General features: G+C 42.2%; 2 protein-coding genes across 2 annotated transcripts; one reads left to right on the top strand and one right to left on the bottom strand.

The window, feature by feature from the left end:
* The first annotated feature begins 8,402 nt into the window (after nt 1-8,402).
* vwa1 (von Willebrand factor A domain containing 1) lies at nt 8,403-16,319 on the top strand. Its single transcript, XM_084679695.1, has 5 exons — nt 8,403-8,789; nt 11,050-11,607; nt 12,661-12,993; nt 13,413-13,688; nt 14,007-16,319. The coding sequence occupies exons 1-5, from the start codon at nt 8,705-8,707 to the stop codon at nt 14,294-14,296; spliced, it is 1,542 nt and encodes a 513-aa protein (XP_084535821.1). The 5' UTR covers nt 8,403-8,704; the 3' UTR covers nt 14,297-16,319.
* Nucleotides 16,320-20,101, bottom strand: otud3 (OTU deubiquitinase 3). Its single transcript, XM_084679697.1, has 8 exons — nt 19,985-20,101; nt 19,147-19,450; nt 18,905-19,053; nt 18,537-18,649; nt 18,179-18,301; nt 17,436-17,568; nt 17,129-17,319; nt 16,320-17,002 (listed from the first exon to the last, which is right to left on the bottom strand). Exons 2-8 carry the CDS (start codon nt 19,353-19,355, stop codon nt 16,838-16,840), a joined length of 1,083 nt encoding a protein of 360 aa, XP_084535823.1. The 5' UTR covers nt 19,356-19,450; nt 19,985-20,101; the 3' UTR covers nt 16,320-16,837.
* Between the last annotated feature and the right edge of the window lie 1,899 nt (nt 20,102-22,000).

The following is a 22,000-nucleotide window of genomic DNA, read 5'->3' as shown; positions in this document are numbered from 1 at the left end:
GGTAACGAGCCTGGCTTTATAATGTAAGAAGAAGAAAGTACAGAACATTGAAGGAGTGAAAGCAAAACATTTATTGTGACGTCAAGTAATGATACCAGAACAATCGACATAAGTTAGTAGGCCAGGCTACTGGTTACTTCCCATACGGCAGGCCTATCTGTATTTCATAAGCACTAAAGATATACCAGGATATCACATTTTCGCCAGTGCTTGTCGGGCATTTTGAGCTTTGTGCTGTATACTTGGCCTTGCAGATTAGCCAAACATGCCAAAATGTTGGATGATCTAAGGTTGTATTTTTTTTTTTTACAGAATAACGTTTTTGTTAGTGAATACAGTATTCACAATCCCATGTTGTTAACTATTTTGCAATAAATCAAGTTTTAAAAAGCACAATCTAGCCAGATGAATTAATTGTTACAATAACTTAATTACCCTGAAGGAAAGACAAGTGTTTTGTAACTCATGACAAATAGATCTAGCGGCCAACTATTTCGTTATGTTGCATCTACAAATAAACACAATTATCCACAACGGTGCAGCAGAAAAAATTGATAAATAAAGACACATTATTATACAGGAAATCACACATACAAATCCATGTGTTGGTTTGTTGATTGAACTTGTTTGCTGCTGGACAGCGCGAAGTACCCTTCTTGACCGGTAGATGTAAGTGTTACATACATTAATTTTGATGCGAATGTTGACGTTACCAACCATCTTAAGTTTGTTCGTAATATGTTGATTTTCACTCAAGTTAATCATTTCTTTATATTAATGATTATTTGCTTAAACAAGTATGACTTATTATCTAAAGGTATACCTGGTTGTCGTAAATAAATGCTAGTTTGTTCACCTTCTACATTAGTGGGACTGAGTCGCCTCCAACCATTTCAAATGTAAGGCATCACGATTTCATCCTTTACGAAGGACAAAAAAAATTCTACAGAAAACATCGGTTTGTATGGATAGGGCAATACATGTAAGCATTCATTGAATGCAGGTCAAGAGGCCTGGCAGGAAGGCTCTCGTGGGTCCCATACGAATAGTCAGATGAGAAACATACAATAAAACAAGGTCACTGAGAGAATAGTTGAGATGGTTGACGCAAATTCAGCATAAAATTGTGTCGAAACATGGAATGTCTGAAAGTAACATTCAAAGGAGTTGATCACAAAGAGTGAACATTCGTTTTGTACGTATTGCTTTACATCGTGGCCGTTTTTCGGTGTTTTCTGGATGGAGATTCAATTCAGATTTTCAAACCAACTTTCTGTGTGTTTGTGTGTCTGTTCTTTCTCACTCTCTCAAGTTTTACCGGTTCAGTGCTGTTAAGACTAATGCAAGAGTAGGCCTATATGGAAACACAGGAAAGTGTGGGGGTGGATTAAGCATTCAAGGCCTTCATGTAAAGAGGAAACTGTTAGTACAACCTAGGTACTTTGTCACAATAATATCCTGCTGTGTCAGTGTGGAATCTTCCTGCCTACGCGCTGTTTATTTTGTCTCTCTTTGCTAAGCATCCTGTTTATGTTGTCTTGAGTTTTGTATCATAATCATTTCTTCTTTCTTAATTTAGTGGAAAAATTATATATACAATGCTTTGAAATGTGGAGGAGGCCTAGACATATATATATATATATATAAACTTTTCTTTGCTCTGTGTGAACAGACCAGGGGAAACTCAGCAGAGCCTTGTTCATGGTCCCGGTTCACAGCAGTAGCTAATCATTGAACTGCTTTCAAGTAGACCCATTAAAAATGCCTGTGGGTGGTTAAAGAGAAAATGTGTCTTTTCAATCCGTTTGTCAATGTCTGCATTCATGTTCAATACTGTTCCAGTCTTTTGGATGCTTTGGAGCATGCACATGCTATGCACCAGCAATCAAGGTTGGTTCTGTTAGGTATGGCACACCTAGTATCAAATGTTGACCATGACCTTCAAGGAAAGCAAATGTTTACTGAGTGGAGAAGACTATAATAAAGTGTAAGAAACTCGAATAGGCCGAATACTTTTGTGCTGAGTAATCAGTTGCCAGTTAAATAAAGCATATCATGGGCGTATCAAGCCCTTTTTTTCATATTTTAAATCTAAACTTGTTAATTTCTCCTCCTAAAACCCACTAGAGGACACTATTTAAAAGGATATTTTTTAAATGTATTCTGGGGGAAACATGCCGCCAGACCCACCTAGTTTTGCTGGGTCACAGGGAAAATAATTGGTTTTATCTCGGGGCTTAGCCCCCCCAAAAGTGGGAACCTAGATTTGGCCCTGAAGCATAGACCTTGCTTTGCACCGTGACCTGAATATTGTAATACACTGAGGCCCTCATGTACTTACATAGCGTTATCAGCGCCATGGCCAACCCGCAGAAAGCGCACTCTGTAATACTTCAGTTTAAGTATATTTATCAAACCTTCAGTTCATCAGGCAATCTGCGCCGTCTACCTGGCCTATGTTTTCGTCTTTCTCGGATTACTGCTGCCATTTCACCAGGGGGCATATGCGAGGAAACCTGCATCCTGGATCACACCTGCTTTTAAGAAGCAGAGAATTTTCAACGCAAAATAGAGGCGTGTTTTCCTGAGCGTTTTTTGTACGTATAATGAGGCGCACTTTACGCATCCCCTCCCATCTCTTTATGGGAAACTCCCACTTTCCCCTTGAACCCCCCCCCCCCTACCCGCCGTGAATGCATATGCATGACATGGAAAAGCGCAATTTGCCATTTTCAGTTCCTGCGACAGGCAGTCTGCCCTTTTACCGCAGTGCGGCATGTTTGTACATACCTCGCCATGCTTTTACACGCACGTTGCGAAACAAATACGCCTGAAGTGGGCGCAAAAGTGTTAGTACATGAGGGCCCCTGAGTTAATAGACACATTTGTGTCAAGTGTAAATTTTTCAAATTCACCACACCCTTAGGCCACGACTGTTTAATATGGATTACTCAAAGTTGAGAGATACCTTATATAAAGTATAATATGTCTATTTTAAACATATGTATATATATATATGTATATATATATATATATATATATATATATATATATATATATATATATATATATATATATATATATATATATATATATATATATATATATATATATATATAACATAATCAAATAAAACAAAACAAACAAAAACAAATTTGGTAGGTGACTTGTCTTTACTTCCTGTGTGAGTGGCAGGACAAACCCTTTCACCTCCAAGCTTCCATGTCTCTTATCACCCTTTCACCCTGGGGTTAAAACAGCCATTTCCCCTCATGCTATGTGCTCACCACAAAGATGGATTACTCATCAGCTGCAGACAGGTAGACAGAGGCAGTCATGGAAGACAAGTTCAAACACAGCCCCTCGGTACCATATCACTAACAGACAATGCTATGCCTCTTTTCACCTCCTGCGCATTTCTGTCACCTTGACAAGAGGAATGAAGTTGAAACAAGTCACAGATTCACTGTATCACCCCTTGGGCCATAAGGAAGGAAGGGAAAGATGGAAGGCAGGGGGAGAGAAAGAGAGAGAAAGACAAAAAGAGGGGGGGGGGAGTTGAACAAGACGGATACAGAATGAAAACAGAAAGCGAAGTGACAGACAACTGGAACGAGAGTAGCCAATTAATCATAGGTGGTTGTTAGCAGGCAGGATGGCCTGCATACACTGACTGTTAACTCCCTGTCATTAAGGTGGGGTGACGCTACGCATCCCATCTGGTGAGAGGCCTGAGACTGGCTGTAACACACGCATCCACACAAAATCACAGATGCACACATGCACTTATAGACTATCTCATTCTCTTTTTTTACTCTCGTTTTCTTTTTGCTCCTCTATTTTACTTCTTTCCCTCTCTCTTTCTCTGTTTATCTTTCTATCCCTCCCTCGCACACACATACACTCAGTTAGGATGTTTTTTTGTGTGATTGTAAGCTACTAAAACATAGATGTGCCACACATTAATTGTAGGTGCATATACACCCTCTGAGGAATCTGTTAGGACAGATTCAGGGTGGGGGTGCCTTGGCAGCCAATCAAAGCTCACCTATCACAAAGAAAACATTCCGTGCCCTGCATCCGCTCAGTTCACTAAAGTAAAGAAACAAAAAACAATGTAGAAAAATACAGATTCAGACAATACAGACATTTACTTCATAAAACATCTGGAGATACTTACTCAGAGGACTAGTGAGAAAGTGTGTCCAGCTATTGGGTATAAAAAGAAGTGTCTGTTTGTGTGTGTGTGTGTGTGTGTGTGTGTGTGTGTGTGTGTACAATATACATAAGCGTAACTAAGGGTGGAAGGCAGCTGTGACACCAAAGGGAGTGTGTGAGCAATAAGGGTCATGATATTACAGACTGCGGAGAGAATTGAACATGCAGCTGCAATGTACAATGGCCAAGACATGCTGAGAGATTGTACTGGTTGAACCAGTCAAAGCAGACACGCAGGACAACAATAAAAGAAGGAAAGAAAAATCTATAGAATGAAAGAATTAAGGGGAAAAACGTTTAATGCTGTTACATTAGGAGGAGAAAAGAAAGAAAGAATATGTGGGCCTAGAAAAAGGAGAGCAAAGAGAGTGAGAAACTGGGACAGATAGAGAGAGAGAGAGAGAGAGAGAGAGAGAGAGAGAGAATCTGTGGAGCCTTGTAGGAATCCTTGCAATGTGAACATTGATATAAACAATCTTCACAGAGCTAAGCTCTGTTCAAGTGTGTGTGGGCTGTGTGTGTGTTTGCAAGTTTTCTAGCTTGTTTGGTTACACTTGCTATGCCAGTCCCTCTCCTAGAGATTGTCAGACCGGAGTCAGATATTGCTGGACTGTTACAGGGATGAATCACACCACTGACCTTTACTCTGAAAAAATTGGCTTTAATATTTTACATTTGTTTGCAAGGCACACATGGTTTAACATTGGATGGGATTCAAACTCAATATATTGAACAAGGAAAATTGATGTGGTTGCTTTTGGGTCACTGATTCAATCAGCCATGTCGATGTTTAACAAAGTCTGCAAATCTTTGCATATTCTCATTACTTCTTGCATCGTGTGGGCCTAATTTAAATAGCAACGGGGTAAATAAATTGTTTGCAAAGACATATAAAGCTGTTACATGTTCTTTAAGTTATAATATATGAAAATGTTCCCTTATGCGTTTGTGGTTTTTAGACCCAAATTCTAAAGATAGCCATGGTAGTATAAATCCCGTCACAATAACGCCATTGTCTGAGGTGTCCTTTCTAGAGAGGCCAACACAGCTTTAGAGAAAACTTCCATGAGACAACCTTGGCAAAATGCAAGACTGTAATACTTCACTATGGAAAACGGCAATATTACATTGAGGGTGTTGGCTGTTTGGAATACTCATTGCAAGATATAGCAAAGCAGATGTTTCAATATGTTCAATGAATCTGTCTGTCATTTAGTCACACTACACAGTGCACACATACTTATGTTTCTATCCCCTTAGCTCAAATAAATACTTTAGGTTTGATTCTTTGAGTAACGATGTTCAGAGTACTATTCACTGTAGATAGTTAGTGTAACCTGTCAACTTTGTTGAAGAAACCTGAAGATGGATAAGTTCCCTGTGATTTGTTCATTTTGGCTTTAAAGCATGGTGGGATATCCTGTTCTGTGTCAGGGCTTTTTCTCCCGAAAGTTTACTTTAATTTATACTATGCAATGAACACAAAGACCCAGTCTTAAAAGCTATAGATTTTTGTGTGCAACCCTTAGTCATCCTTTGAACCATTAAATTAACAGCATTGGGAGCACAACAAAAAATATTTAAAAAGCCATCACCTCACAAACAACTATGCTAACAATGTTTTTGCAGAAGGAAGAAATACACAGGATGTGACACATGAGAAGCAGGAAGTTACAGTTGACGCAGGAACGGAGGGTTCAAGGCTGGTCAGGAAGACAGTGGGCATTTTGGCAATTACGGACTTCAACAAAGCACAGTGATGGGAAACCCATCTGACTTCCCTCTGTTGTACTTTAAGTTTACTTTAATGGCTTTTATTTATGTCTGGTGCCAGAATCCAAAGCGCTCCAGTGCAGGAGGATTCTTGGCTTCTCTTGGGAGTTTGAGATTTTTCATTTGCCTGTGACATTCAGCAGAGATTTACTTGTGTTTTGACTATACCTCCATTGTATTCAGACACCCCATCTACATTTTTATGGCATCTTGTCTTTAATCACCACTGCACCCAACATCTCCACAACCCCCACCTTTCAAAATTCCACGTTTTGATGTTATCCTTCATGCTCCCCTATGTTTCTCTCTCCGCACACTGGTTTGGGTTCCATCCCAAAAAGTAAGGGAAAAGGTCAACACTTCACCTCTTAATTCACACAACTCCACCAAACATGATATGCTATAAACCTCAAAATGCCACAAACATGCCAAAGATTTTGGGGGAAGGCGGGAAACCTGGCACAGGGAGAAGTGGAGAATTCACTTAACTACTGAAATGGGTTTTCCACCTTGGTGCCAGATTAGCTTCAGCTCTGGTCTCTATGGTAAAGTGCAGCATGAACACTACCATGTGCCAAAGTATCAAGGGTGTGTATGAATCCCAATTACTCTGGCTACTCACTTGTATAAACCTCAAGTGTTTCAGATTTTTTTTACTAAAAACATCCCTCTTGTCTCATAACAAAACAAAAAAAGAAATTCTCTATATTTCCATGTTGTCACACCATGAACAGGCTTATAATACGTCATGGCGGCCTGTTCCATTACACCCTCTCTGTCCTCCTGCTTGTCATCTCTCCTCTGGCCTTGTCGCCTTGCTTACTGCAGAAAGAGTCAACTCTGACTCCTCACTTCATCCTTGTGTGTTACACTTTGGTGAAACTGATGCGGAGCGAAATGCACATCTCATGAAAGCTTTACTATCGCTCCACGGGGATTGCAGTGGAATGTGCAAATAACTAAAAACAGACCATCCCTTTAGGTTGCCTAATCTAACACATGGATGACAGAGAAGAAATGTGTTGACTTATTAAGTAGTGCAGAATGAGAACTATTTTCAATGTTCTCTCTGTAACTCAAGAGGTTATATATATTATTGGATTTAAAATTAATTTACAGAACGGTTACACAGGTGTAAACCCTGACTACTTGTAGATTATCAGCAGTAAATGCATTACTTTACATCAGTTGTAAAGGTCACATGATCCACACTGGCACACATCTCACATCTCAATATGCAGACACACAAACACACACTTACAGGCCTGTATTCATACATATATACACACACACACACACACACACACACACACAGACAAACACACACACACACACACACACACACACACATACCATCTAAAGTTATTCCAGGTGGGGATTCCTGACTGATTTACAGCTCACAGGACAATTCAAAGAGTGGGTCTCCCATCTCAACAGTTGGTTAAAAGGCCAGAAGGCCACAGGACTTCATGTTGGAGCAACATAAACCTCTTTGAAACAGGATGCAATCCCTAACCAGTCACTCCATACAAGCAAATGTAATATCAGTCTAGATTCAAGCATCTTTCAATAGCAACCAAAGACAGTTATAAATATAAGTGTACAGTTCATGAAAACCTTTGTGAATGAGATGTTGTCCCAGAACTTTTATGAAAACCTTATATTGTGTGACAGTGTTTAGTTTCTAGGTGTGTGTGTGTGCGCATTGGGGTGTAGTCAATGTCTCAAAGGCACAATAGAAATATTGGACAGCATGTTGAGTCTGGACGGAATCCTGACCTTTGTTCAATCCCACTTGTAAATCCCATTTCCTCTGTCGCTCCCTCCTACCCATTCTCTCTCTTTCTTTGATTTCTTTCTTTGAATTGTTTTCTTTCATTGAGTTCTCTCTTCTTTTTTTCTTTCTTTCTTTTTTTCTTGATACGTTTTTTTTTGCCAAACTGTTAATATCTAAGATGTAGCATGATAGTACATGCTTGAATGTGGCCCATTATTTAATAGGCACTCTGCCTACTTTTACCCAGACTACCATTTTCTCATTACCAGTGATGTAAAGGCTGAATGTGGTTGTGTCTCTGGTCAGCCAAGGACACAAAGTAGCACACATTACAAGATGCCCCTGCTTTTACTTAATAGTTAATTAAGTTGGTTAAGAGCTGTCCTAAATTTTGCACTTGTTTATTCGGCATATGGGACTAAGCCGATTTGTACCCTATTTAAAAGAAACAGGTGCTATTTTCCTCATGGTCAAAAATAATGAGAACCGGAATGTTGTTTGGAGAAATGGACTCAAGCCCAAAGGATGTCTCTAGGACAGGGCACTGCTATTCTGAGTTACTTGTAAGACGGTAAAAAGAGGAGGGAGAAGCAAGTAGGATAGGGAGGGAGGGGATAAGGCTTGGAATCGGAAGGACTCTCAATGGGCTGGACTGGGATCTGTACACGCGGACGCAAGTTAGTTTGTTTCGTTCAAGGCACCTGACGCGCTTAAAGGAGTATAATCAACCGACATTGGAGTTGCACAAATAATATTTGCATAAGGAACTGTTGATTAGAACAAAATGCTCAAGTTATAGAGTCACCAAAGGGAAACGTCGGAATAATGTAACATTTTGTGAAATGAATTGTTCAATCTGTAAAGAATAGGTGGATCATAGCGGTAACCTGAGTTATTGTTTGTGTAGTTGATTTTGATCCAAAAACTTTACCTACAATGGAGAGTCGAGTTTTGTTGACATGCATGCTGTCCTGCGTTTTCCTGCAGTCGTCCATTGCACAGAACCCACTACCTGAAGCAGGTGAGTTTTGAAGGTGGTTGGCGGTGGCGTACCTGGGGGGTTAGGTAACAAAGGGAAACAGGATTGTAGTTGAGTGTCGAATCACAACGGTCACAGTCATTTGAAACGCGACAGTGATAAATAACCTGGAAAACAATTTTGTTTAGTACTAGCCACAATTATCTTGTTGGTTATTTTGATAGTATTTAAATATGTAATTGATTAACAATATACAAGGAGCAAGGCCCCATTTTAGCAGTTGAATGTGGAATATAACGTGTCACAGCACTTAAAAGTTAAACTTGGTCGTGACTCAAGTCTGTCGGAGTGGGTTTAACAGTGTGACTCAGTGTGCACATATCATCGGTCCACTCAAAGCCTATTCCATTTATAGAGACCAGAAGGGATTTGAATAAATTAACACGCAAATTACTGATGCCCTAAGCTTTTGATACCGATAAAGACCATGTTAACTTTGAAGGGTTGTGGATACACCATGGGTCTACCTATTCCCTCTGGACTGGAGATGTATCATCATTCACTGGTCATGTGATGGGAGCATCATACAGCTTTGGAGTGTTTTAACTCCAGAAAAGGAAATTCCAAGTTCCTCAGGCTCATTTAGACTGTTTGAATGCACATCTGTAGCACACCTGACCTGTATGTATGTATGTGTGCGTGAGTATGTGTGTGTACGTATTAACACAAGCCAAGCCATGTCCACCAAACTAGCATCTCCTACCAAGAAAGAATGTGTGTGCACTTTATTCACTCTTCCATTTCAAAGGCAGGAGTTCATCACTCTGCTTCCTAGCTCACCATGCTAATTCACTTCCATGATTTATACATTTCATGATTCATGAGTTCTGCACTTGCAATATAATCTAATCATGATTACAACGATGGGTTCCACTCTGAAAGCCCTCTCCAAGATTCTCTCAGAGTTGAACTCTGCTACTGAATGTTAGGTCCAAACATTTGGTATTAGATAAACACACATGCCCATAGAGGCTGAGAACAGGGAAGGACCACGAACGAAGAGGCCATATGTGCTTGGTAGCTCTGGCCCCTCCCACCTAGGGTCCTGCAGTGCAAAGTCCAAACAATAAGACAGATGTAGGGCATTTTAAGGAGGTAAGAGAGAATATGCGAGTGTGTTTGTTCATACATGCCTCAGTGCTCTTCTCTCAACACAGTTCTTATCAGTACAACCTCTCAACGTCAATGTGAAGGGTTAAGAAATTCTCTGAGAGGTGTCTAAAGAAAATAAGGAAATATCCAACTAGCTGAGGTCAAACGTCGGGTAGGTGATTTCACCAATATTGTCTTTGTGGGTACGATGTACTGGAACCAGTTCAATCATGCACACATGCACACAGTCTCTGTCTCTGTCTCTCCTACTTTCTCTCCCTCCGCTTTTTGCTATGGTACATTCCTTCTTTTCTCTCGGATGGAACAGCCAATGCATACCTCCCCCTAACCCTTTCTTTCTCTCTTTCCCTCCCTCCCTCACACCAATACCCAGTAGCCCCACTGTTCCGCAACTCCTTCTTCACTCCCACTCTACTCTCTTAATACAGTTATGTCATTCCCTTTCTGTCTTAATATGGACTCCTTGCTTCTTTTATGAAATGTGGAGAGTAGTTTTCTTCCTCTGTGTTCACTGCGTGTGTTTGACGGGCATTGGGGTCTCGGCTTCTTCATCCCTATTTATAGTTTCCGTTGTTTTGGCTTTGATCCGTTCTTATCTCTGTAATGACCTGTTTCTCACTTCCCTTCTCCTATGTCTGCTCACGCCTCCCTTCTCAGTTTTAGTTGTCTCCTGCTTTCAGGCTTAAGGCTTTGCTATAAAGATTTTAATGACTGTGTGACTGTGTTATTCCAAGAAGGTGGATGGCGAGAGAGGGAAATTGTGTGTGTGTGTGTGTGCGTAGGGAGGAGACCAATGGAAAAAGTTGAGGGAGGAAGGAGGATTTTTGAGAGTGCTAGCTGGTTAAGTGCTTGTTGAATATTCTCTTCCTATGGTTGCATAGCTAGGTACTGGGATTATACTTAAGCCTATAAATGTGTGGTAATGTTTTTAACATTCCACCTGTGTGTTAGCAAGACCACACGTTATCCTCATGATTGTCTTATCACTGTAAACACAAACTACCTGTAAACAACCGTTACCCTGAGGACGTCATAATGGAACAGTTACACTGAGGCAATGGAGCCCATTGTTATTGGCGGATAAACCTGTTTTCTTCCGGTTAAATATTGTTATCTCTCTTTCTTCCAGTGCTCAACTGTTGCGAGGGCGACGTTCTCTTTCTATTGGACTCCTCGGGCAGTGTCTCGTCCTATGAGCACACCCGAATGCTCAGCTTCCTCTCCGAACTCCTCCTCCCGTTCTCATTGGGCGAGGACCAGGTCAGAGTAGGACTTCTGCAAGTGGGCACCCAACCCCGCCTTGAGTTTGGCTTCAACTTCTTTAATACCCAAGCTGGCCTTCAGCGGGCGCTCAAGAGCACCAGGCCTCTTGGGGGTGACACCAACACGGAGGATGCCTTAAGGATGGCCCAGGATTCAGTGCTGAGGCCTGGAGGGGTAGGAGGGGCGAGGCCGGGGCTCCCCAGGGTACTGGTATGGCTGACGGATGGAGTGAAACCGGGCGATGTGATTGGACCAACGGCGGAGCTGCGAGAGGAGGGTGTGGCGGTGTTGGTGGTGTCCACGGGCCACGGGAACTACCAGGTGCTGAGTCAGGTGGTGAGCCCACCCGTGGAATCCCATCTGTACTTTATTGACATCGATGACATGAGTATCATCACAGAGGATCTGAGGGACGCCATCATTGGTGAGTTTTGGTGGCGTTGGTGTGTGTGTGTGTGTTGTGGAGGTCATATTTAGGCCTACCGTAATCCGCAGTGCGTCTTCTGAATGGGATACTTGTTCATTTTTTTAAATTTCAGTAAAGGAGCTTAGCTTTTGTTTTCTGAAGCCGGGGGGGGGGGGGGGTGTCACCGTAATTGAAGGCGACACGATTTCAATTGGTAAATGTCCTTATGTGCATAATCCCTGTTGCAATTTAAATCATTGATTACCCTGCGTGTCATTTCCTAAATTGCCTGCACCTGAGTCAGACTTCCCTCCTCTTCTGCCTTGACGTCGTTCCACCGCAACTTACCACACACACTATAATACCCTCCCAGAGACAGTGGGGTGAAAGGGAAAGATGATACAGTGCGTGCGTGTGTGTGCGTGTGTGTGACAGACTGTAAGGAGAGAGTTGGGGCTATTAATATAGAAATTATTTAACCCCCGTCCTTCCCTCCTGTGCCCCCTGGAGTGTCAGACGTAGATATAAATAGACAGGAGAATATTTCTCTGGATAGATAGGGTAACAACCATAATGCACCCATGGACAGTAAAGTCAGTCTATGTAGCAGGAAGACATGATGCATGGAGTAAATGCGTCCTGTTCCCGTACTTCCGTGGGTATCTTTTACCCTGAGTCCTCTCCTAGGTGGCCGGCTGTTGTGTAGCAGGGGAACCATCCAAACTGGGTTGTCTATTTTGAGTGGTTTTATCGCACAGGCTTTGAATGTGTTTGGGGTCCCCTGTCTGTCTGTCTGTCTGTCTGTGTGTCTGTCTGTGTGTGTGTGTGTCTGTCTGTCTGAAGAGCTTAGGCCTGTCTCTCTTCTGTAATGTCTGTCTGGTAAGACCCTTGGTGTGCATCTGATGCATCTTTCTGCAGGTGTTAAGTATAATTATAATTATAGCTGTAGTTGATTAGATGAGAGCATCCCCATGTGATACTGTAAACACCGGGCGCCTCTCTGTCGGCAGTGTGGTCCAGTTTAGACCCGCAGACCCCCATGCTTTTTCTCCCCGTTTCTCATCCAATCAGAGATCATACGGGCTGAGCGGCTCCAGGTCCGAGATGTGTCCACCGACAGCGCCGTGCTGCAGTGGAGGCCTGTATTAACCGGTCTGACCGGTTACTACGAGATCCGGTATGGACCAGTTCCTACCGGTACTGTGGGTGGAGGAGGCGGTGGCAGTAGTGGTACCAGTCCTAGTACCAGCGGCGGTCAGTACCAGAGACTGATCCGGCCGGGGGACGCCAGCGACGTCAAGCTGACCGGTCTGAGGCCGGACACAACCTATTCAGCCACACTGACCCCCGAGTCCAACGAGCATTTGTCAAACTCACTCTCCGTCAACTTCACTACAAAACCAGGTACATCTGCCTTCATTATCGAGACAACAAGCGGGTACCAGCTATAGTTTATAATGTATGTCATCAGTCTATTTGAGTAGAAAATTTGAAACTCCTGTGGAACAGTTGGATACACTTGATTTATCTTGGGTATTGCATTGATACCATTGGGACATATGAATCAAATGAACCCCCACTTAGGTACTTAGTTCAAATGCTTTCAAGTAGTTTTTAATTTCTATTAAAGAACACGTTTAATTATGCAATACAACAGTTCTGCTGAGTGTTAGATGATTATTGTTTTAATCAGTTTTTAGAAAGGTTTTGGACTTTTGTTGTGGTATGTTCACCAAGGAAGAAACTCTCCTCTCTACTTCCCTTCTAAATGGTCTCTCCCTCCTCTCCCTGTCCCCTGTCCCTTGTCCCCTGTCCCCTGTCAGAGGTGATGAGCCCATCCACGGTGACCGTCTCCGAGTCGGGCGTGAACTCTGTGAGGGTGAGTTGGGGCCCTCTGCAGCCTGAGGCTGTGCAGAGCTATGAGGTGGAGTACTCTGCTCTGCCCGGGGGGAAGCTACACATTGTCACCACGGGCCGATGGCAGAACTCTACGGTTCTGACTAACCTGCAGCCAGACACTCAGTACCTGGTCACCGTGAGCGCCCGCTACTCCTCTGGGAAGGAGAGGGCCATGTCGGTGAAGATGTGCACCCAGGAAGGTAAGGAGCCTGGTGGGAAATGGGGGCCTTGGAAACTGGGTAAGGGATCATTTTACAATCCTTTAATCCTTCTTTTCTAAATAGAGGGAGGGGTTCACAGCTTAACTGCTTTTTGGCTTGTATTTCTACTCTCGGTCGACACTTGAATGGAGAAAGACCGCCTAGCAAACCCTGGGGTTGGTTTTGAACTAAAGCTAAATTAAATGATTAAATGTATTATGTTAAATCTCTTATTTCTTCTCTCCCTTTCTATTTATATTTCCCTGTCACACTCAAACCTCACATCTCCCCTTGTACATCCTTTCCCTGTGCCCCCAGTGACACCAGCCCTAGCAGACCTGCAGTTGACCAAGGTGGGCAGCGACTCTGTCCAGGTGGACTGGAAGGCCAGTGCCCAGGGTCTGAGGGGCTACTGGCTGACCTGGGAGGACCAGGACCAGAGAGGCTCTTTAGCCGGGCCCCAGCACTCCTCCCTCTACCTGCCCTCCAGCTCCCTGTCCACCCGCCTCACACACCTGCCCCCTGCCGCCCGGGTGTGTGTGTCGCCCGTCTACCGGACGGCCCGTGGGGAGGGAATCTGCTGTTCTGCACGGTTTCAGTCGGGTTAGGAAAGAAGGAGGAAGACTGTTTCCATGGAAACTACCGAACACAACACCGTATTCCATGGAATGACCTTTGTCATTGTTTCTCTCAACCCATCTTTCCCCTCTTTGTTTCTCTAGCACTCTAGACGCCTTTTCATATGGCTACAGATCCTAGCACAACTTCTCTTGGTTGATCAGACAAGGACAGGGATTGAAGGATGGTGAGGAGGGGTGGAATAGAAGCCAACTCTTTGTTTTCAACATGCTCTTTCACACACTCCTCTTTCGCACACTCCTCTTTCGCACACTCCTTCCTGGACACCATGTGTAAGATTGTGTGGCCTGCAGAGCACTTGTGTGCAATAGACACTATGTTCTAAGTGTTCTAAGAAAAGTTACAATGCTGTCACCTGCAAAAACCAAAGACTTCTTGCTTATTAATTTCTCATTGTAGTCAATGTTGTACGTGGTCTAAACCTGTAATCTCACTGTGTATTTGTTTTATGTAGGTTTACAATGTAGAAAAGGCTAGCATAGAAAATAATTTAGCTTTTCCAGTTCAAGAAGGGTCTAAAGTGAGGGAAGATGTGCAAAACATCCTATTTATTCAATGCACAAGAGGATTTCTATCTTACTACATATCCTGTATCATTGGTTTTGTGTGTGGGAGTGCATGTCTGTGATCTTTGAGTATAATTGAAGGGCATGTGAACACAGGATCTCTAATAAGAGAGGACTTCAGAGCACTTGGAACCAATGAAAAATTACAAACAGACCTTCCACATGCCTTCATGTGCTTGCACACAGACTGCGTTTGAGAGATTTTAAGATAAAAACTGCTATTTACTGAATATTTGTACAGTTTATGTTTTCTGATATAAAGAAACATTAAACAGACAGGTTAACAGACACAGTTCATTACAATTTTTCAGTGATGTTGGTCTGTCTTAACAATATGGGGTATGGAAGCAAAGATTTTATTTTTAAGTAGTCTCTACTGCCCTCTACAGACAATTTTGGAAAATTGGTCATTTAAAGGTTGCACTGAATTTAGTATTCTGAACTTGATTTTATTTAACTATAGATTTCTTGATATTCTATGCAAATTAGTTGACATATGTTTAAGGGATTAATCCACTATTGGATTATGATGGTCTTACAAATTAAAATAATGTTTACACAATTTAGTCAGTTGGACATGCCTATGAAAGCAATGTACTATACATCCAACATTATTTTTTCTTTTTTTGTTATATTTCATGTGAGAATTGGTGAAAATCATCAACCCATTCATAAAGCTTTTTTGGTGGTCTTTTTTCATGTAGGAGTACTCTTTAAACGTGTTTAAGTGTGCCAGTCATTTAATTGGCTGATGAACAATGCTGTAAATGTTTCCCTTTCTTGTTTGGAAGGGTCAGCACACACAGATTGTAACAAGACATGGCGCTAGATAGCTGTGTAACCAAAATGTAAGACAAGCCTAACTAAGGGCCACTCTTCCTCGTCTTCCCTACATGTTTTTCGTAATGGCATGTCAATGAACGGTTTAAAAAATGACATCTTAAATATTGTGCTGGTATTTTCCAGTAATTGAGAAACACGAAAATGTGTAGACACAAATCGAGGGTCAAGGATCAAAAATGTGTTTTCAATAATCAAGCTTAATATAAATAAACATGTAAATAACAACTTACAGATTCAAAATAGTATCCTGCTTTTATAAGTCTGTTCAGATCGCGGAACAAACGTATAATAGTTTGCGATACAGTTGTGCACAACTGTCATCATGGAATCCATTTGTGACATCATTACATATGGGAAGGAGGAAAGTACAGAAGTCCACCACGTTGAAACTTTCAAACAATGGTGTTTTAATGGACCAATATACTACCAAACTGTTTTGACTGAATCTCTCTATAGTAAACATTGTGAACTTGTCAACCTGTATGATGTGTTTATGGCCTCACAATAGGTTGATGTGTGTTTGCATTAAACCTCCCACCCTTAATCATTTAATTAAAAAATAAAAACCATTCATAACAAAACATCAACTCTAATAACTAAAGATTGAGATTTATTGCAGCATTCCACACCATATCAGACAGAATGCATAACAATCATTAATTAACATATCTTTTTTTTGCTTTCTCTTTGGCTAGAAACAGAGAAACTCAATTCAAAAGGAGACAGAGAAGCCCCATGATACACTGTATTGTCATTTGTGAAAACCTTTCCTCATTCACCAGCATCAGAAGAGTCTAGCCAGTGTGTCTATGAAGAGCCCAACCAAGTAGCAAACAAACCCTAAGTACATGATTGCTGACGAACACAAACACATGTCAACTTCTACTTGCACATGCACACGCGCCCACGCCCACACACACACACACACACACACACACACGTATCTCAGGCACTGTACATTTGCAAAAAAAAAGCATTTGCATTTTCTTTTTTTGTTGTTGTTGAAAACGTCAAGTCCAATATGATTGACGTTGATTGAATGTGCAAAACACTGCCATAATCCCTCGCACTTCTAGTTTTGTTAGGCCATTCTGTTCTATTTTATATACTGAGTGTGTTGAGAGCAGGTACAAGAGTAACCGGTTCTGGCAGGTTCTGATTCTGGTCTGGTGCTCCTTTGCTCTGGAGGACCTTCTGACGATGTCTTTCCTCCTGCTTCTTCTTCTTCTCTACGCGCTGCTGCTCTTTACGTTGCTTGTTGGACACCTGAAAGGATTAAACACTTAAGTAAGGAATGCCGGACTAGAGAAGACCAAACAAGGTGTTGACGCATCTCTTCCCGTCACAGTTTGGTAGTGCTGGGAGGGAATGCAGTGTGTGGACGAGCCATACCTTGGGTTTGAGGGATTTGCTCCCCTCTGGTGGTCTTTTGTGGTCACTGCACTCTGTTGGTTCACCCTGACAGGCAGAGCAAAATCCTGAGGCACACTGGGCTTGGCAGGATGGGGCTGGTAGCTCAGCTTCCATCAGCCACTCTGCATTAATGGTGGCAGCACTCAGCTGGAACAGATTCTCCTCCTCACCTGAACGATACAGTGCAGAGAAATAAATAATTTACACACCGTATTGACTGCAATTTCTCGATTGTGAGGGGAGTGGTCTCTGACAGTAAGATCTATCTCATAGGAAGGTTCCTTACAATACATTCCCCTGTTCTTGAGGGAGCTCAGGATAACACTGTCCTCTTCAGAGGGGCTGGGCGAGGGGGACTTCCCCCCATCTGTCTGACCGCCCCCAAACTCACGCTGCTGCCCTATGGCTTTCTGGAGGTTCTGAAAGTGAAAGATTCAAATATGTTAATTTAAGGATTGGGATTTTTCAATTTCAATGAACATGTGCTGAAATTTCCTTTTCCCAAAACCTTTTACTTGACAAAAATTCAATTCCTAGTATATCAAAGGCCTATCTAGTTTTGTGTCATTTAAGTGTTAAAAAGAACTACAATCGGAGAATTAACTACAAACTACACCTGGGACATGTAGTTAGATTTCTTAAATCAAACTATCAGCATAATGATTCTAATGGTGCCTCAGTGAAAGTTTGTTGTCACAATGGCAGTGTTTATTTTGTATTTATATATTAGTTTTATTACATTTACATTTAGCAGACGCTCTTATCCAGAGCGACTTACAGTAAGTACAGGGACATCCCCCCCAAGTAGGGTGAAGTGCCTTGCCCAAGGACACAACGTAATTTGGCATGGCAGGGAATCGATCCGGCAACCTTCTGATTACTGGCCCGACTCCCTCACCGCTCAGCCATCTGACTTATTATTCACAAATATATTTAATTACCATTGCTCATATGTACTTCCAGGCCACAACACAAGGCAGGACTTTCTTACTCTATAGAAGGTCAGCTGACGTCAGTTTGAGGGCCTACCTCAATACGCAGTAGAGCAGGGCTCTCAGAGTTGTCACCAGTGGGTCGCACACTGTCGTAATGGTCGCCGTAACGATAGGCAATGTGAAGCTCTCTACAAACTTGCTTCTCCACACCATTTATCTGAATTGGTATGAAATCAGAAGTATCACTAGAGGCATCTGTATTGCACTACAAGTCAAATCTGAACCATACAGCATCTGTAAAAATGTTTAAGTTGAACATTACCGTGTTTCAAAGCGTCATTATGAGATTCTATGTGTGTTTCAAGGTAACCAACACTTGTCTTTAGACAATGAATATATGCCTCTGGCCATAGAATTAATCTTATAGGGTGGATACAGCTATTGTTTCCTACCTCCCACAGTGGAGTATTCAGCTGATGGATGACTACTTTCAGCTGTTGGCTGCGGGCAAAAGCCACAATGGCATCATTGCCAGCAAAAGTACCGGGCTGGGAGAGATTGGATACTGGGTGAAAATGAAAGTGACAGAATAATGAATAGAATGGTTTTGAGTGACTTAACACTTTCTACATGACATTGTTATTGTCTTTTTATCCTGCCGTATTGAATCCACTAGGTTTTTACTCTGTCATGATTACAATTACACACACACACACACACACACAAAATACAATCTGACCTTACTTTCTTTCCCATGCATTACAGGAGATTATAGTTTTTTCCAGGAACAAATTGGTTTAGCTGAGGTCATTTTCCTTACGATGCTGAGCAAATGGCATGTCATCCTCTACGAAGGGCTCAAAGTCGTGACGGTGTGACATCATATACTGCACAGTCTCCTGGCGCAGACGGAGGTGTCCTCGAGAGTGTCCCTCCAGCTGGTCCCCAAGGGCTCTGAACAGGCAGTTCCTACAGAGAGCAGAGAGACTTGTAGTAGGCTACACGTACAATACCTGACTGAGGAATAAACCACAGGGTGAAGAAACTGTCGTATCGTCTTACCCATCTCCAGGAACCTCTCTCAGCTTGAGCCCCAGAGCTTGGAGCTGATTGGAGAAGCTGACAAACTCCTCACCGTTGTCGGCGCCGTCCTGAGGGCGGTTCTTGCGGTCCTTGGCTATGGCACGCCGGGCGGCACGCTCATCCCGTTTCCGCTCAGCGTCGCCCTTCCTGTTGCCGCGCACAGGCTTTCCTGTTTGCTTCCTGGACATGCTTACTGCTGTCTCCACAGATGTGAATACCTCTGCTGGCACAGTGCTACAGATACAGATCTCCTAATCACTGATGCATGGAGACCACTGAGTTCCTTAAAGAAGAAGAGACATTTGTTTGAAGAGAATTGTGCCAGCCAGACGAGAAGTAGTTTACAACAGAGTAGAACTATGTTTATGACTTATGCAACAAACTACAGGCAATTTAGCTGTCATTATGCATGTTTTTGGTTAGCATGCAGCTGTCGTGTTATTTTACAGACTGTATTGATCTAGACTCTAGTACGAAAGTAGTAACGACATAGCCTAGCGAGGGCTGCATTAACTGGTTAGCTATAGATTTAGCTAAAAAAGCAAGTTAAATTACATCAGATCAACCAGCAGAACTGCAGCATTGCTACCAAACAAAGAAGGAAATGGGACCGGCACGGTGCCATTTTACATATTTCGTTGATTAGTAGTTAGTTAGTGACCGTGCTATGGCGGCTAAGCTAGCACTAAAGTTAACAGCTAGCTAACTGGCAGACTACCTACAGCGAAACCACTGTTTCAACCGTAACACAACACACCAAGTTATTCTTTGTTATAATAACAACATTATATAGCCAGCAAGTTCATCAAATACTCACATTCCAGTTTGTTGGATATGTCGACAATCGACAAAGACCTAAGAATATTTTACTTGAAGCTAATCAAGTACGGACTCGTGAGTTTTGTTTACAATCCTTTCCCTAAAAATTCTTCCGGATTCGTAATGAAAGTACGGTACGTTGAGTGGACCAAATGTTGTGTCATCACCCAGTTTATGTTAGCTGATAAATGTCTGTCCACAATAGCTTAGTTAATATTAATGGAGAAGCTAGAGATAACTGATATCCGAAATGTAAATTATGATACAATAATAAATATGACATAAATGGTTGAATAGGCTATAGATTTAGGTTTTGTTTGACAATTTTGGACAAGATTTTCAATGTTACAATCCACTCTCTCTTTGTCTGTATGTGCCTAGCTCTGCTCTTAAAGACTACATGGATAAAAAAGAGCTGAAGTCGGAGGCCAGAAGCTTCTTCTAAATATCTTCAATTTAAGTTGAGACAAAGCTAGTAAGTTAACATAAGGCGTGCTGTAAAAAGGTTGTCTGGATTTGCAATATCAACTCAATAAAGAAGTGAAGTATTAGCTGACGCCTGGCAGTCAAAAATCAAGCTTTGAGTCATGTTCATGTTGCAAAGCTGTGTGTTTCAGTGTATGACTCAGGATGAGGTGGGAGTTGAGTTATGTGTTTTGAAGGAAAACAGGCCCCCATCATCACACTCTTTTCTCTTTTCCTCCACTCTCCTCTCCAAAAATCTGTTCCATCTTTTTCACCAATCCTCCTTATGACAACATGTCGTTGGAGAGAATGTGTGCGGGGGAGGAGTGGGTAGAAGAGAGAGAGAGAGAGAGAGAGAGAGAGAGAGAGAGAGAGAGAGAGAGAGAGAGAGAGAGAGAGAGAGAGAGAGAGAGAGAGAGAGAGAGAGAGAGAGAGAGAGAGAGAGAGAGAGAGAGTTGCACACCAGCACCACAGTGAGTAAAGAAACAGCCCCGGGACTTAAAAATGCAACAGTAACAGGATGAGAGTAAAAAAACTAAAGGAAGACAGAATCTAAGTGAAATGTCATTCCAGTTTCATTGGCTACAAACTGAACAAAATCAGGTCAACATGATGTCTGTATAGGCTATATTTGTTCTGGCACATGGAAATATTGTAGTGTTAAATTAAAATAAAATCATGAAAACAAGGTTTTTTTCTCATATGAATCTTTTCAAACAGACCAAACTGTGTGCTATAGCGAAGATGTAACGTTGCCCGCTCTTTTAACCAATTTGTTCCAATCCACGAGGAGGAAGATATCCATTGGTTTCTATAGATCTGCTTTAGCCAATCGACTATCACCCGGGTGGCTACTGTCCAAGGTCCTGAACGGTCAGTGGCCCCGCGTGCCTGCATGCCAACGTGCAATGTGCAATACATTTGGGGCCCTATAGGGAAAAAAACATAGGCTGTTACTGTAATACATCGTTCCTTTAACACAAGTTTTCTTGCAGTGTGTTGATTTTTGGATCACGCCAAAGTGTTTTGAAGGATTGAGACATTTGGGATATAGCCTACTTTTTCACATTCACCCTGGGGTAATGTTCAACATGAACATCTCAGTTTGTTCTAGATGGACGGAGCTCCTGGAGAAAAGTGACCGAGCTTGAGAATGAAGTAGGCTATGTGCCAGCATGTAAGAATTGTTTCGACTTTTATATGATTTTTATATGATCATGATATAGGCTAGGAATTAGAAAGCTAAATTGGCAAGCTTGTGTGTATATGAACACAGCCCGGCGAAATGGCGCAGAATCAGAAAATTAACTGCAACGTCTAGAGAGAAAGAGACACAGAGAAAGAGAAGAGAGAGAGAGAGAGAGAGAGAGAGAGAGAGAGAGAGAGAGAGAGAGAGAGAGAGAGAGAGAGAGAGAGAGAGAGAGAGAGAGAGAGAGAGAGAGAGAGAGAGAGAGAGAGAGAGAGAGAGAGAGAGAGAGGGGGTATGTGGCGATGGTGATTTAAACGTGTAAAGCCTAGAGAAAAAAGTATAGAAAGTAAACCGCTGCAA

This window comes from Hypomesus nipponensis, chromosome 18 (genome assembly GCF_054491055.1).
Source record: "Hypomesus nipponensis isolate SF chromosome 18, ASM5449105v1, whole genome shotgun sequence".
Classification (NCBI taxonomy): Eukaryota; Metazoa; Chordata; class Actinopteri; order Osmeriformes; family Osmeridae; genus Hypomesus; species Hypomesus nipponensis.
This window is presented reverse-complemented; position numbering and strand designations above follow the sequence as displayed.

Bases quoted from the DNA above. Each gene is read 5' to 3' on its own strand.
- vwa1 (XM_084679695.1), top strand. From the start codon at position 8,705: ATGGAGAGTCGAGTTTTGTTGACATGCATGCTGTCCTGCGTTTTCCTG. The intron at 8,790-11,049 runs GTGAGTTTTGAA...TCTTTCTTCCAG, and splicing joins GAACCCACTACCTGAAGCAG to TGCTCAACTGTTGCGAGGGC. The intron at 11,608-12,660 runs GTGAGTTTTGGT...TCATCCAATCAG, and splicing joins TCTGAGGGACGCCATCATTG to AGATCATACGGGCTGAGCGG.
- otud3 (XM_084679697.1), bottom strand. From the start codon at position 19,355: ATGTCCAGGAAGCAAACAGGAAAGCCTGTGCGCGGCAACAGGAAGGGC. The intron at 19,054-19,146 runs GTAAGACGATAC...TGCTCTCTGTAG, and splicing joins AGAGAGGTTCCTGGAGATGG to GAACTGCCTGTTCAGAGCCC. The intron at 18,302-18,536 runs GTAGGAAACAAT...ATACCAATTCAG, and splicing joins TGAATACTCCACTGTGGGAG to ATAAATGGTGTGGAGAAGCA.